Source organism: Oratosquilla oratoria, chromosome 12 (assembly GCF_046742065.1).
Source record: "Oratosquilla oratoria isolate Oo_2021 chromosome 12, ASM4674206v1, whole genome shotgun sequence".
Classification (NCBI taxonomy): domain Eukaryota; kingdom Metazoa; phylum Arthropoda; class Malacostraca; order Stomatopoda; family Squillidae; genus Oratosquilla; species Oratosquilla oratoria.
The window spans coordinates 43,455,604-43,472,894 of NC_134788.1; the positions used below are offsets into that span (position 1 = coordinate 43,455,604).

At 41.6% G+C, this 17,291-nt stretch overlaps 1 protein-coding gene across 1 annotated transcript; it reads left to right on the top strand.

The window, feature by feature from the left end:
- Window positions 1–2,012: 2,012 nt before the first annotated feature.
- On the top strand, window positions 2,013–8,887 carry LOC143030358 (uncharacterized). Its single transcript, XM_076193509.1, has 4 exons — window positions 2,013–2,683; window positions 2,748–2,946; window positions 5,816–5,887; window positions 6,019–8,887. The coding sequence occupies exons 1-4, from the start codon at window positions 2,356–2,358 to the stop codon at window positions 7,802–7,804; spliced, it is 2,385 nt and encodes a 794-aa protein (XP_076049624.1). The 5' UTR covers window positions 2,013–2,355; the 3' UTR covers window positions 7,805–8,887.
- The last annotated feature ends 8,404 nt before the right edge of the window (window positions 8,888–17,291 follow it).

Sequence of the window (17,291 nt, forward strand, 5' to 3'; positions counted from 1 at the left end):
GTTTCATCTATAGGCTTTTGGTGTCTGTCAAAATTAACTAGTGGGTGGGTCCCCTGAAAAAGTGAAAACAAGAGTTTAACAATAGAAATCTATCAGATTTACAAGATTTGCACTAAATCATTAATATCTGACATCCTTGATAGGAGAATGTGTGGTGGACCTCTGGTGAATTTTGATCAATAAAAGGAAGGTAGGTGGTGAGAACTACACCAGTTGTATGGTTGCAGCAAAAGTTATCACCTTTACCATATGTGGGTGGATTGTTGGGGCAGGTAATTCAGATAGGAATTGGAGAGAAGTCTTGGAATCTGAACCCATAATTACGTGAGTTTGAGAGGAATGAATGGATGTGTGATGGACAAAAGGTATGCTTTGACTCTGCCACCCACCCCCCTTTTACAAGGAATGGATTTGTTGGTATATGATATTGTCATTATCTATAACTGGTACACAGTTTGGCCAGTTATTCATGTCAGAGAATCAATCTGGCAACTATGTGTTTGTTTACATTGTAATACGAAACGGTAGGAATAGGTCAAAGCAAACGCCATTATATTGTGTGGATACAGAGATGGGCATCTTCTCAAGGGTAGGCATGCAAAGCAGCCTTTTGTTAGGAAAGTGGCATAGGGCTAGGACATTGAATGGTGTGGATGTAATGTGTGTGTCTCCCATTTTTATGGGCGTTTTAAACCCATTCTATTTTATTATGTGTAATTTAGTATAATATATTAAAAGGTGATAAACACCACCACATTCAGTTCGCTTGGGGGGTTCCCTTAGTAAAATTATTTTTATGATTATTAGGAATCAAAATGTCATAAGCACAAGCGACTTTAATGGGTTCAAATTGACAACTCTACACCAGCTTATTGAGGGAGCACAGAACCTAAATTCGCTTGACTGCCCAAAGTTTGTAGATAAGTAGCCTACAACTAGTAAGGAACATAATGTCTTCTACGCCAGACAAACATCATGAATTGATTGATATAGGAGATTGATGGACCCATTACTTAATATATTGTATTACTCGATAAACTTTGCTGCATACAAACTTCATTTTATTCAAAATTTATTTACCATAGTAGATGCATGGTTTTCACCCTCACTGAAATGGGATACAGACAGGATGCAGCACTATGTAGAATTGTATATTGATCTCACCAACACATCATAGACATTTGAAGAGTATGCTCATATCATGCAGTGAGAATTGATGTTTATATGTGCAAAAGCAGTATTGGTATGATGACAGACAGGTCTGCTGTTGTTGCCATCAAGTATTGTAACTACTGGCAACTGATTCAGTGATAATTCCCAAGTTACAGTAGTGTCTAAGCTTCTTTCAAAACAACCAATAGTGTCTTCACTTACTACATGAGTACTAAGAATGAAATAGACCAAGTAACCATGTAGTAAGTGCTGAAACTATTGGTTGTTTTAGAAGATTAGATAACTTTATGAATGTGGATGACAGGTGGTAGAGAACATAGAACTGCCTAATATAGGCCATATGGTCTGATGACCATCCATGAGGACCTGAGATGGAGGGGTGGAAAGGGTGGTGAAGGGAAGTGAAGTGGGTGCGAATAGGTACGACGTACCTCTGATTTATCTAGCTCCCACATAAGGGAAAAAGGTCATTGTATATATACATGGCTCTTTGAGTGCTGATTGTGAGTTCTTTGGGCAGCTGAATGGAATAAGGCTGTGCACTCTATCAATGGTCATATGCTGAGTTGTTGATTCAAACCCCACTAATAGCACCGGTTGCTATATGGACTTTATTTCCAAGTAACTATACAAACCTTTTATGAAGGGTGCTGCTCAAATGAATTGAGTTCAGTGGAATTTAACACCTTTTAACTCCCTTACCTCAAAGTATGTAACCATTGACAAGTGAAAGTACAATATATATATATATATATATATATATATATATATATATATATATATATATATATATATATATATATATATTTATATAGTCACTGTTGCAGGAGGAGGTAATTAGGCATATGAAGGAGAATAAGTTATTTAGTGAGAAACAGTTTGGCTTCATTTCTGGGAGATCAACTACACTATAGTTAATAAAGGTCCTGGATGACTGGACTGAGGCAATGGATGAAGGGTAGGCTGTGGATGTGGTGTATTTGGACTTTATGAAAGCCTTCGACCAAGTACCACATAAACGTCTGATGGGAAAAATATCAAGCTACAGGATAGAAGGTAAAATATTAAGATGGATTCTAAACTTTTCTAACAGGGAGAAAACAGAGGGTGTTGATAAATGGAGAGGCTTCTAGATGGAAGGAAGTAAAAAGCGGAGTCCCACAGGGCTCTGTTCTTGGCCCCATGCTCTTTGTAATATTCATAAATGACCTGCCAGAAGCAGCAGTGAATGGAAGTAAAGTGTATCTATATGCAGATGACACTAAGATATACAGGACAATACAAAGCAATGAAGACTGTGATAGGTTACAGTGGGACCTGGACGAACTCAAAGAATGGACAGAGAGGTGGCTCCTATGTTTTCATCCAGAGAAGAGCAAGTATATGAGGATAGGGAGGACCACAATGGAAGAGAAGGGTTATAGTTTGTACGGCAACATCAGTAAGACAGGAAATGAAAAAGACATAGGGGTGATCATAGATGAAAAAACTAGATTTCTGCAGCCACTTGGCAGAAAAAATCAATAAAGCCAATATGTTAGTAGGACTGATCAGAAGGACCTTTCAACATTTAGAACCAAACATTCTCAAGCCTCTGTACACGGCTCTTGTAAGGCCACACTTGGAGTACGCCAACCCGGTGTGGTGTCCCCATCTGTTGAAGGATTTGGAGGTTGTGGAAAATGTACAGCGGAGAGCAACTAAATTATTGCCATCCCTCAACGAGTTATCGTACGAAGAGAGACTGAGGAAGTTGAACTTGCCCACCTTGGTGTAAGGAGATCCTGGGGGGACCAAATTGAGACATACAAAATCGTCACTGGTGTATATGACAGAAACTGCACTAAAGGTCTCTTTGAATTTAGAGAGGGGTCCAGTACAAAGGGAAATAGTCGGAAGATATTTAAACCAAGAGCAAGGTTGGACCTGAGAAAGTACTCCTTTAATAACAGTCATTAATAATTAGAATGAGCTGCCACAATGGGTGGTAAATGCAGACACAGTTAAAAGTTTTGAGGCAAGGCTAGACAAATTCTGGGAGGGACAAGAGCAAATATATAATTATAGAGCACAAATTAACAGTGCACGCGGCCAGTACCAACATCATACTAGACATCAGGCTGCCACACTGGAGTCACAGGCCACATAAGCCCTCTTCCAGTAAAACGTCAACTGTAACTGTAAAAAATATATTGTATATAAATATATATATACACACTTAACTACACATGGTCCAATTTTTGCTTGGTCACAATAAAATGAAATTGGTTAAAACACCCATGAAAACAGGATTCATTGACGCCATATACAGTGTCCAAGTCCTGTGTCACTTCTATAGGAAAGTACTGCTTTACTTGCCTAGTCATTAGAAAGTGCCCATCTATGTATCCATACTACTTGCCACCAGTCAACACTTGACTGCAGTTATTGGTCACTATGTATTTAGTCATATTAATATCATATCTATTTACACACATCATACCAACTTCTTGGAGATAGTGAAAGTTCCAAAAATGTGAAACTGGTCATTATGATAGTGTGTGTTGTGACCCATTCATATTCTTTTACCAAAGTTATATAAAGTTATATAAAGTTGCTGGATCAACTCTCTGACACAAGCCACTGTCCAACCAATGTACATACATACTGCAACCAATGTACATACATACATACATATACCAAAGGATTTTTTCTCCCTAATAAGGGATGTAGCCAAAAAATAAAGGCATAAAAACCACTCCCACCCATTCCATTCCTATCACACTCCATTCCCCTCCACCCTCTTCCCTCCCTCTTATCTTGGCACCTCCTGGATGACGGGTCATCCCTGCATCTTTTCCACTGCCGTGGGTCAGAAGCAGTGTCACAAGACACACCACGTCCACAGCAAGGCTGCTTCAGTAAAGAATACTGCCACCAAGTATTCCCACTTGAATCGTAAGAGGCGACAAAAACGGGATGGGGATTAGGACTAGGCATCCTTCTCCCTGTAGCCCCACAGGGGACATTCCTAAAAAAATTAAGAGAAAAATAAATAAATAAAGGCATAAGAGGGTATAGGAGTTTTCCAATCAGTACCCTAAGGTTTGGGTGCAACCAGTGTACTGGATATAAATGGTGTTGATAATGCATATTTATGTATTAGTACTACTTTCTTCTACAAAGTGTTTATATATGGGAAGTGTATTTGAGAAACAGTAATGTAGGAAATGTTCAAATGAGACCAAAACTCACAAAATGCCCAATTTTATATTGGTTCATGTAGATAGGCAGGGACACTTTTTAAACTGAGATAATACTATCTATATACCAAGGGTTTTTCCCCCATTGTATGGTAGGTAACCAAATAAAAAATGACATACCCACTACTCTCACCCAGTTCACTCCCACCCACCATCTTTTCCTCCCTCACATCTTAGCTCCTGATAGATGCTTTTCCATAGTAATGTCAAATAAAGTTTCCACAAAGATAAGGAGGAAAAAATTCTTTTGCCAGTAATATCACAAGTGTCACAACCAGTTAGGTAGACGTTATTTTCAAATTCTTTTCAAAGCAAAACAATATAAATCTTCATTATTCCATTCAAACTTTGCTTTTATGGATTTCATAATTATTTTTTGCCCCAGAATACGCGGTAGCTAAATTTCTATTTTCACCATTTTTGGTCAGAAAGAAATGACGCTAGATTTTTTATCTGAAGCTAATTTCAATGATTAAAAGTGAACAGTTTTCCTTGATTTGCATGAATACAACAAATCACTTTAATGTGTGAGCCCTCAAATGTAGTCTCCCATCATGTTTTCATTAAAGGTCCCCTGATATCTCTTCAGAGTTCATTATACCTTGATGGAAGTATTCCCCATGTTACCCTGAATATGCTCCCATATTTTCCTTGAAGCTGTTGAGGTGAGTATCTAGGATATGAACCTCCAAGGACATTCTGCAGCCCATCTCACCATAACTTCACTAAATCTTGAACCAGTTCAATATGATTATCAGCCTTGTTTCCAAGAAAGCGTTGTAGTACATTTTCTGTGAACTGTAGAAATTGTGAACACTCCATCATTTTCGTTACTTGTGGCCCAATAAAGATAGTACTAGCTTTCATTTTTGCCTCTGAAAGTTTAGGAAAGAAGTCTTGAAGATATTTCAAGACAGCAGACTCCTTGTCAAGAGCTGTATCAAACAAAGACCCAATTTGATGTGTAGTGGAGGAAACAAAACCTTATGTCAGTCAGATGATTGAGGTGAACTGAATGAACCTTACTAGAGTAGGTCATTTATAGATTCAGGTATTGTGAGCCATTGGAGTTGTATTAGAGAATGACTGATATGGGCCATTCCCCCCTCCAAATCTTATGACCAGATGAAATAAAGCTAGAGAAATTTCGAGTCATGATGGTGTGAGTATGCATGTAACGGATGGTTTTCAGTACACTTCTAATGAAAAGGTAGAATGCAATATATCATAGGGCCATATCTGTTAATATTTCTACCTATTTTATGTTAGGTGATGACATGTACACATGTTCTGTGTAGGTACAAAGGAATTTGAGAATGAAATGGTTTGTGTACAAAACATCCACAATCCTATACACCTCAAAAGATTAGATGTCAATCTTATGTTTTCTCTTTTTTCAGAAGGGTAACTATCAATATTTCTCTGGGAAAGCTATCCGAAGATTCCATGTCATTCTCATACAAAAGAGACTGGTGTGACATGTGACACAGTTGTCTCATAAATCATCTTAGATATCATGTGACAACCCAAAGAAAAGAGAAGCTTTTCCAATGTGACCATTTTAATGCAGCTTTCTCATCAAAGATTAATTTTAAATATCGCATGATGACCCACACAAGATAGTAGTCATTCCAGTGGGACCAGTGGTATTCAGCTTTCTCACAAAAGCATGTTCTCAAATTTCACATGATGACCCAGGCAGGAGTGAAGCCTTTCCAGTGTGCTCAGTGCAATTCAACTTTCTCGCAAAAAAAGGTAATCTCAGCCGTCACATGATGAACCACGCAGAAAAAAAGCCTTTCCACTGTGACATGTGCGATTCTGTTTTCTCACGAAAGGGTGATCTTAAACATCACATGATAACACACCCAAGGGAGAAGACTTTCCAGTGTGACCTGTGCAGGAAAACTTTCTCACACAAGGGTAGTCTTAAATATCACATGATGACCCACTCAGGAGAGAAGCCTTTCCAGTGTGACCTGTGTGATTCTGCTTTCTCAATAAAGGGTAGTCTTAAAAATCACATGATAACCCACACAGGAGAGAAGCCTTTCCGTTGTGACGTATGTGATTCAGTTTTCTCACGAAAGGCTACTTTTAAACGTCACATGCGGACCCACACAGGAGAGAAGCCTTTCCAGTGTGACCTGTGTGATTCAGCTTTCTCACGAAAGGGACCTCTTAAAAATCACATGACAACCCACACAGGAGAGAAGCCATTCCAGTGTGACCTGTGCAGTAAAACTTTCTCACACAAGTTTAGTCTTAAATATCACATGATGACCCACACAGGAGAGAAGCCTTTCCAGTGTGAACTCTGTGATTCTGCTTTCTCACAAAAGTGTGGTCTTGAAAATCACATGATGACCCACACAGGAGAGAAGCCTTTCCAGTGTGACCTGTGCAGTAAAACTTTCTCACAAAAGGGTAATCTTAAATATCACATGATGACCCATTCAGAAAAGAAGCCTTTCCAGTGTGACTTGTGTGATTCTGCTTTCTCACACAAGTGTGGTCTTAAAAATCACATGATGACCCACACAGGAGAGAAGCCATTCCAGTGTGACCTGTGTGATTCAGCTTTCTCACGAAAGAGTGATCTTAAACATCACATGATAACACACACATGGGAGAAGCCTTTCCGGTGTGACTTGAGCAGTAAAACTTTCTCACACAAGGGTAATCTTAAATATCACATGATGACCCACTCAGGAGAGAAGCCTTTCCAGTGTGAACTCTGCGATTCTGCTTTCTCACGACTAGGCGATCTCAAACGTCACATGATGACCCACACAGGAGAGAAGCCTTTCCGTTGTGACGTATGTGATTCAGTTTTCTCACGAAAGGCTAATTTTAAACGTCACATGCGGACCCACACAGGAGAGAAGCCTTTCCAGTGTGACCTGTGTGATTCAGCTTTCTCAGAAAAGGGACTTCTTAAAAATCATGTGTTAACCCACACAGGAGAGAAGCCTTTCCAGTGTGACCTATGTGATTCAGCTTTCTCAGAAAAGGGTAGTCTTAAAAATCACATGATGACCCACACAGGAGAGAAGCCTTTCCAGTGTGACCTGTGTGATTCAGCTTTCTCACAAAAGGGACATCTTAAAAGTCACATGATAACCCACACAGGAGAGAAGCCTTTCCAGTGTGACCTGTGCAATAAAACTTTCTCTCGAAAGGGACAACTTAAAAATCATGTGTTAACACACACAGGAGAGAAGCCTTTCCAGTGTGACCTGTGTGATTCAGCTTTCTCACAAAAGGGACATCTTAAAGATCACATGATAACCCACACAGGAGAGAAGCCTTTCCAGTGTGACGTGTGCAATAAAACTTTCTCTCGAAAAAGAGTCCTCAGACATCACGTGTTGGCCCACACAGTGTGACCTGTATCATGTAACTTACAAGAGACATCATCATTTTACCTACTCTAGAGAGAAGCCTTTGACAGTGTTACCTGTGTGATGCAGATTTCTCAAGTAAGGATGATTTCAAATATCATGTGGTGGCCCACAGCGGAGAAAGGTCTTTCTAATAGCATGACCTATGACATGGACTTTTCTTTTGTAGGGGTACTCCAAATTAGCATTCGATGTCCCACATGGAGAGAAGCCTTTCTACTGTAAACTGTACAGTGCAGCTTTCTTATGAAGGAGTAATATCACACAGCATATGAAGATCAACTGAGGAGAGATGACTTTCCATTATGATTTGTGTAATGCAGCTTTCTCATAAGATGCTTTCAAAAGTCACATGATAACTCGCACAAAAGCAAAACTTTTGTCATGTAACTTTGTGTTGGACATTTCTCTCTAAAGACTGGAGCTGTGTGGGGAGTTATTAGATTCAAACTCAGACCTATGACATTTGAGACAAAAATAAATATATGTATTTGGTTCTTTTTTGTGATTTTGAACTTGTTCTTTAAATGCAGGTGTTCCTTATGAACAAGTACTGCATGACATTGTTATTATGTATGTAACAACGCTGTGGTAACTTGAGTGGAGTAGTTTTAGTGAATGTCTTATAGGACCATATCTAAAATCTGTTCAATATCTCAATTTGCTTTTGTTGGAAATGATATCATTTAAGCTTGAATCTGATATGTTATAGGACCAATGCAATGCCACTTGGTCTTTACAAAATGAATGAATAAATGAAATAGAATAGTAAACAAACAGATAAATGAATTATTGTAGTACTCTTCATTAGCATTGTGAAACTTCACAGTAAAGAAAACACAATAGAAATAATGTTTTATTGCAGTACTTAAATGTATTCCTGACAGACCACACTCACTTTATCAATTGATATTTTAATCTATATCCATGACATGAAACACTAGTGAAACGTTATCAACTTGTCTGTGTACTACTGTTTGGTTATCGATTTGAACAGGAGTACTGAAGAAAGGGACTTTTCTTTGTGTAATTTAGTATATGAAAAAATATGACTAGGTATTATAACGAACAAACAAACAGTGGATGTTTTCTTTTTCTTTTAAGTATCTACTTATTATGTTAAGCGTGGATAGTTTAGTCTCTCAACTTGTCCACATTAAATGATCAGCTGCAAAGGAAACCTGTGCCAGAGGGTTCAATAGAAATAAAACCGGGCGAGTAAAATGTATAGCCAAAGGTGGAGCAATACAAGAATTGAAATCTATGTATGATAATTTGATAATAAGGACAGATGCCAAGTTGAAAATTGCATACATATATACAAAGTGTACACATGGAGAACTGTCAATGGGTTTAAATCAGTAAGGATTCTTATCAAGGTTGCCTCAGTTGGGAGGTTCTTGATAGGGAATCCTCAGTAGGGCATCTTATATATATATATAAAGTTCTAGTGTAGCTTGCTGATTTTGAGAATGGTGTCTATCTGGATGGGGATAGGGCAAGAGTTTATGGTAATTGATTTTATACGTAGCCATAAAGGAATGGCATATGGGATGATTTTACATTCTCTACTGGAGTCTTGAGAGGTGGTTAATTAGTTTGGTCCCAACTGAAACATGTGACAAAAAGATTCCCATTGGGGAGGAACAGATACGATTGGCTGCCAAGACTGTGTTCATCTGGAGTTGGAGCTGTTCTCAGATGATGTAGGGCAGTGGAAGGATTCCCAAGGAAGTCCCTTAGTGGCTAGAAATGATCCCTCGTTTGGCTACAGTAGACCAGGCAGTCGTGAAAGGAGATTCGTTCCTTGTCGCAGATCTAAGGAATGTTTATGTATTGTGTGTGTCAATGATTTACCCCTATTCTTGATATAGCTGACATGTATGGGGGGACAGAGGGAAAAGGGTGGGAGAGGGATTGGCCATGGCGGTGGCAGTGTAGTCCGCCATTCAGGTTTCTCAGATGACTTTGTCGAGACGATGCAAAGCGCCGCTGACCATGTACTGGATGGTTGATCTGGTCTTGTTGCTGTGCTAAGGCTCCCTTTTTGGCAGCAGCATCCACCATCTCGTGTCCGTACAGTCCCACATGGTATGGATTTTGTTAGGAAGTTTCCCTCACTTCTAGACCTCGGTCCTTATCCCTCACATCACCGTTCCACGACCTTTGACCCCGAGGACCCCCAACGGAATCGCTTGTAGTGCCACTCGTGTACCGCCCAGCTGCGTCGACTCGATCTAGCTTCCTTGAGGCCGACGGGTGGGACAAGGCCTCTTTCAGGAAACGCACATGCGGCTCACCAGCCTACGACGGACCCTGTCAGGCCCCAAGATGACTAACCAGTGCCTCGGTCTGGCAACCACGTGAGGAAGGACAATGAATTCGTTGAAGAACGCATACCCTCTGTCTTCATTAGTCGGCAGTGTAAGAGCGATTCGTGTCTGACTTCCCACGCATCACACAACCTTATCCTAATTAGAAGCACGGTTTATGGCCTGCCCGTGTATACAAATATGGACGAAATAGACGAGGAACCACATCGCCTCGGAGCGTTAAGCTGTAAGCCTGGCTCTCTGACTGCTTTCTCATTTCCTACCCAACTATCCCGCAAGCAGATCGACTTGGGACACGACTTAACACACAAGTCGTCACCTCCCTCGCCGTCTCGTCACTTCCTCTTTTCTCGACATTAGAAGCGAGCCACATAAGATAGGTGCCCGTATTCATTATCAGATAAAAACAACACTCCATCAGAGTTTGCTTTGAAACTAGGATAATAGATGTCTTTTTTGTTGTGGTTTCAACTGAGGTCCAAAGTGTCAGGTCGCAGGGCGCGTTGACCTTTTTTGTAGTGCCATAAGTCTGGTTCCAGAGTCCAAGGGTACGGTGACACGAGATGGAGGATGGGGGAAACGAGAACCCTCTTTATTCCTTCACAGATGGTAATCAGCCCGGCCGAGACCGTGGTGGGTACAAGCTTTACAGAGGAGGACTCTTGGTATTTTCTAAGAAGATGGCCATGACTGTGCGACCATCTTGAAGAACTGGGCTATATGTGTAGACTAGGTAACCCATACATCTAGTCTCAACTAGCTTCCGGATATGCGCAATGGAGAAATATATCTTTGTTTTGCGGATTACTTCTGTTATTGACATTCGTCAGTAGTGTTTACCAGAATATTCATGATATTGGCATTTCTGATATGAGATCCGTTTTTTATTTTGATGCCATTTTCCTCTGGCATATTTCATTTGGTGCAATGGATTTGCCAGCCTTTGTCAAAAACTCCGCATAAATTGGCAACAGATAACTCAGGAGAAACAATTAAAGAATTTTCAAGAATGTGTATGTTTTTTCATGGTATGTCGAAATGTCACAGAAGAAAATGCAACATTATTTTCACTAGTGTGCACCCTTGTCTTCGAGGCTCAATAATTAGAGACATACAACAAACCTCATTTCCCCCTATTGCTGATGAGTTGGCACATGTGTATCAATCATTTCAAGGAGGGTGTGCTATAACTTGTAATAATTCCTTGACTACTTCCTGTTACGTATTGTACAGCACAGTCTCTTTGTTCCGAAGAATACAAACTCTTCGGTACTCCTTACCATGGGATACTTTCGCGTAGCGCAAATTTTCCACCGCTAAACACTGTGTGTTGTTTTAAAACAACTCACTCCGTGGGTCTGGGCAACGGTTATCCTCGGTAAGGGGCCCCACTGGGGCACGCCCCCCCCCATCCCCCACAAGTCTAGCACACTATACTCCTTTCTCTTCGCGGTAGCCAACGAGTCGACATCTCTCACAATACTTGCTTCAATTTACCCAAGTTCAGTTTCGGTATAAGAGGCCAGTAGATAGAGGTACGAATGGTAATAAGGTTAGGAAACACTAGGATATTAAAATGCTGAATCAGCAAATTGTTTAGTCACCGACAAGCAACAATTGCTTAGTCAGACTCGCGTTAGCTCGGCATCAACTGTTTTTATAAACAAAGATTTGAGGCGCCGTTCTATCTGTATAAACACGGCCGACGGGAGGTGACTGTTGTAATAATTGCTGATGTAATCAAAACACTCTGTGAGCGCAAAGTTATTTTTGTTTGACAAATGCTGCTGAGGTCAACGATATTGCTTGTGACATTGTAACGGCTTTCAGGATTGGAGAAAAGGTGGAGGAGGAGGAAAAATTATTAGTGCATGAATTCAAAGTCACGCCCATAAGGAGTGACATTTATTTGAGAAGTCAGAGGAAATTGGATTAGAAACATTAGTGACGTCAGACGAAGGTGGCTTGGCGTATGGTAGAGAGATCTCGACAGCAGACGAGGGAGAGAGATCCTGAGTGTAACCAAGACAGTGTAATAGTAGTGAAAAGAAAATGAAAAAAACTAATTAACTTTCCTTAACCTCAGGACTGGTCTGAATTACATGAGAAATACAAGGCATGGGGCCTACTGCATAAGAGGAACTTGAAAAGTTATTGGAACTGACGTAACGAAGGCAAGGGGCTTTGTGAGTGGAATTACGGGAGGACCGAAAGTGGTGGTGACAGTGGTGACAGAGGAGGTGAAATTCGGGAACGGTAGAATTCCCTTCTTTGAACGATAGTGAAGTTTCTCTTATTTAAATAACTGCCACCGAGCTATAGTGTACCCTTCTTATTCTGCGGTTCACTATTTGTGTTTGTGGAGTGACGAAAATAGGGCAACCTGCTTCGTCCATTTCCACAAGCCTTCCAGCGGCGTCCTTTTTTGGAGCGTCTTGTATCAAAAACATCCAGTCAACTGGAATTTCTTGAGTGCCCTCTTCCTATCCCGCTTCATTTCTTTAACCGCCCCGAGTATTCTACCCTTCTCTGTAAGTATGGAATCTGGTTCTAGTGTTGTTGTTCAAGATAGGTTGTGTGCCTTCGCCGAAGGGAAATATCTCTGCCTTTCCCCGCTCCCGCCAAAACACACAGACCCACACATTTGGTGCATCAAGTGTAGGAATATGGAGTGTTCTCCTTCATCCCCGTGTGAAACGTGCGCTCAATGGGATGATAAGCAGTGGTTCCTGTATTTTCGTGCTCACGAGAGAGTGCATGCAAGGACCATGGTACGCAAGCAGAGAAAATGGCTTCCCCCGTCACCCGGCGAAACAAAGAGAAGGCATACTACGCCTGTGGAGGAGACGAGCAGGTCTCTCCCTCCTCCAAAGCGTAGTAGACGGAAAGGTTGTACAACATCCACCTCGAGTCAATCTCGGGCCCAGTTGTCTCCTAGTCCTTCACCCAGGGCGGTTAGCATGGACGGACATGCGCCTCCGGCCACCTCTAACTACCGCTCCTGTACGAGCCTTTTCTCGAATGCGGCTGCTTGCGGCTCGCCCTCGGCCCTTCCCGGATGCTCAACCCCCAAACGGACAAAGAACCCGAGTTCGAAGACAAAGAGCGCCTCAGCCTCTTCTTCTGATCGGGAGTCCCGCAGTCCACCTTGAACCCATCGTAAGACGAGCCGGGTGATCAACGGAGCCCTTTCCATGCCCGTTAACGGGCAGGAGGCCCAAGGTGTACCCACGCGCGCGTTACTCGCGGGTAACTCCTCCTCGTCCAGAGGAGGTAGCCTCCCCTTTGAGTCCCCCGGACCATCCGCACGCAGGCCCAGGCGGGACTCTCCAAGCGGGCATTCCCAGGACCTCCTACATCAACCCATCAACGGGTCCTGGCACAAGAACCCGTCAGCTCTTTCGCTTCACGCGTTCAGAGAAGGGTTTTCCCATAGAAGTGGCGGAAGACATGTCCGCTCCTATTCGCTCTTCCTCGGCTAACCTTTATCAAGGGAAATGGAATGCTTTTACAGAATGGTGTCACTCCCGGACTGTAATCCCAGATCAAGCCACCATTCATGAGATTGTCTCCTTCTTCCACTTCCTCCGGAAGTCCAAGAAGATCTCCCTCTCGGCAGTCCAGGACTATAGGGCGGCGCTAAATCAGGTGTTTTCTCTGAAGGGCATGGATCTAGCCTTGTCACCAGAATGTTCTATGCTCTTCAGACATTTCAGAAAATCGTGCCCCCCAGGGAAATCACGTCCCCTCCGTGGGATGTGGCATTAGTCCTGAACTCTCTGCGGGGTCCCCCTTACGAACCCCTCCGAGACGCACATCTGAAGGACCTCACCTTGAAGACAATTTTTCTCTTAGCCCTAGTATCTTCCAAGAGAGTAGGGAAGTTACGTGCCATCTGTTATAGAGTGGCCCACTCAAAAGGATGAGAAGAGGTCTTCTTCACTGTTCTGCCCCAATTCATTGCCAAAAACCAGGATCCGGCCAAAGCCGACCCTAGATTCTGGTCCTTTAGTGTTCCTTCCTTAGCCGACTTTGTAGGGGGCGAACAAGCGGAAATGGTACTATGCCCAGTACGTGCCATCCGGACCTACCTCAAGAGGACTAAACATCTTAGACCAGAATTGCAGAGGTTGTTCGTCTCTACTATGGGTAAGAGTAAGCCCGTCACTAAGAATTCCATTTCTTACTGGATCAAGGAAGTCATCCACAGGGCCTACGGAATGAGCCCCACGGATTGCCCTAAAGCCAAAGCCAATGACCTGAGGGCAATAGGGACCTCCCTAGTTTTCCGAAAGAATCTGTCAGTCAACCAGGTCCTTCAAGCAGGTATATGGAAGAGCCAGACTACGTTCACTTCCTTTTACCTCAGAGAAGTTATGTGGGAATCTTTAGGGAACTTCTCTTTGGGTCCCATAGTGGCCGCCCAAGAAGTCCTGAAATGATATACCCCTCCCCAATAGCACACAACCGACCCTGACAACTCATCCAGGTTCTGGCTCGGCAAACACGGTGATACCTATCCAAAGTCCTTCTCATACTCCTACATTCCCTTACCTCACCGAGGGCTCTCAAGCATTCCAAGGGAATCAATTCAAGCCCTTCCGGTGGTACAAAGTGAGTATGCCCTGTCTGTCTCCACTCCTGGGAATAGAACTAGGTGCCCTTCAAAGTTTGGGTCTTAGCACACTAAAATGTTTTCCTTACGGAGGTTTCCCAGGCTAGATAACTACTTCCTTTCCTCCTAAGTCCGAGTCTCCTGTGATAAGGAGTACCGAAGAGTTTGTATTCTTCGGAACAAATGTAATTTTCGTGAGAAAATTAATGTTTCCCTGATACAAACCTGAGGTACTCCTTACTTCTAATGGCCCTCCTCAGCCACCCCTCTAAAAAGTTCCTTCTCCCTTGCCTGACAAACCTTGTGATTAATTTCATACCTGGCTCAGAGAATGGAGTATAGTGTGCGAGACTTGTGGTGGAGGGGAAGGGCCCCCTTGCCCCAATAGGGCCCCTTACCGAGGATAAGCGTCGCCCAGACCCACGGAGTGAGGATTTTAATTTAGCGGTAGAAATATTTGCGCTACGCGAAGTATCCTATTGTAAGGAGTACCTCAGGTTTGTGTCGGAAAAATTAAATTTCCTGCGAAAATTACCTTTTTCACGATTTTTTTTTTCTCAAATGTCGCATGATGATCCACACATGATTGAGCCTTTTACAGTGTGACCTCTGGGATGAAGCTTTCTGATATAAGGATGATTTGAAATATCACGTGATGACCCACTCCGGAAAAAAAAAGGAAATTCCAACAGCTTGGAAGAGTAGCATCTAACAGCATATGATAAACACAGGTGAGAAGACTTGATTGCATGACTTGTGCGATGCAGCTTTCTCGCGAGATCCTTTCAAATGTCACATGATAACTCGCACGAGATAAAGACTTCAAGTTCATTGGGTAATACCGGCACTCCTGATTCTATTATTTATTTTTATAGGTTATAGGGAACATATCAGGAATCAAGGCAATCGTAGAAATAATCCAAGGTGGTAAAGTATACTCCCCTCCCCTTGTCATTTTTACCTATTTGGTATGTGCCTTTCCCATACAAACGGAATCAGCATTTTTCAAAGAGAGACACTGGGAGAGTTTGAATAATCCCATACCACTAGAAATATAGATAATTAGGAATCCCCGATGTAATTCAATTAGGATGGGTGGCGACATACAAGGGATGGACGAAGCCGTTTTCAAGTTTGAGTCATAGGAGGAAGCGATTGTCAAGGTTGAGTAATGGGATGGCAATCAGTTATGGCTTGGAGAAAGCGGTATCCAGGCTACGTTGGGAATTTCATCCATGCAGGTAGAGTAGTATACATGAAAATATAGATGTAAGTGTCACCACTGTCGCCGCCCTTGTAATCCTTGCTTATGGACATGGCGACTCACTTCTATTAGTTATAATCTTCTGCCCGGGAGAATGAAAATGTAGGAATCCCCCGAGAAGACATAAACATGTTCCTAGGTGAGCTTTGCAGTGGCGTGGTGATTTCCTTGGTTCAATGAGCCTTAACTTTATCTTTAAGATCCTCCTCACCAAAGGGCGTGATCGCACATACGTGAACCAACGAACTTTCGCCTCCACCCTTTCACCACATTACAACAAAGGATTACAAAGGCGGAGCATGCCGACAGGAGACCTTTTGGTCCATATCTAGGTCGGATGCGGAAAAATCATAATAATGATAAATAAATAGATAAATTGACATATAACTAATAATAAATGAGAATGAAGCAAATAATAATAAACAGACAAATAATAAAAAATAAATGATATAAGATAAATGTTAGTCAATACAGCATCTTGCTTAGGTGTTTATCTAAATGATTCTTAAAGCTTCGAACTGAACAACATTGCACTGCCTCTGTAGGAAGTTTATTCCATTCATTAACTACACAGTTGGCGAAGTTGTTTCTACCCACTTCCAAATTGAATCTATTTCCGGACAGTTTGAGTCCATTGCTTCTTGCCTGATTCACATTCTTGGAATAATCTCGAGTCTGTATAATCCTCACTTAGGTTACAAAGGTATGACATCTCAGCGATACACACGAGCTCCCCGGCTCGTATTTATAAAAATATTTTTGTTACTTACACAAGGCGTCTACCCTCTTTTCTTCCAGCCTCTTACAGTAAGGTAGTGACAGGTTATTATATATATGTTATATTTTACATGAGACTAGACGGGAATTCCACCCATGCAGGCAGTCCAGGAGTCCTTATATATATGCATGTACTATATAAAATGATTTGATAAAATAGAAAGAATGTGATAGTTTTTGTGTATGATATAAAAAAGATTCTTAACCATAATACATTATCGCATACACTTGGACTATACTAATTTGATTAACTTAATTTGATATCCTTGAATTTATAGAATTAATTTCATTAACTTGATACTGATAATTTGATTCACTTAATACAATTATCTCAATTTGTATTTGTTGGAAATGGTCTAAGTTTGAATCTGAAGATCCATGGAATGTCACTTGACCTTTACAAAAATTAATTTAAGAAACGGATAAATGAATGATTGTAGCATGATTTATTAGTATTGTGAGACTTGGTGGAAGCAACTCATT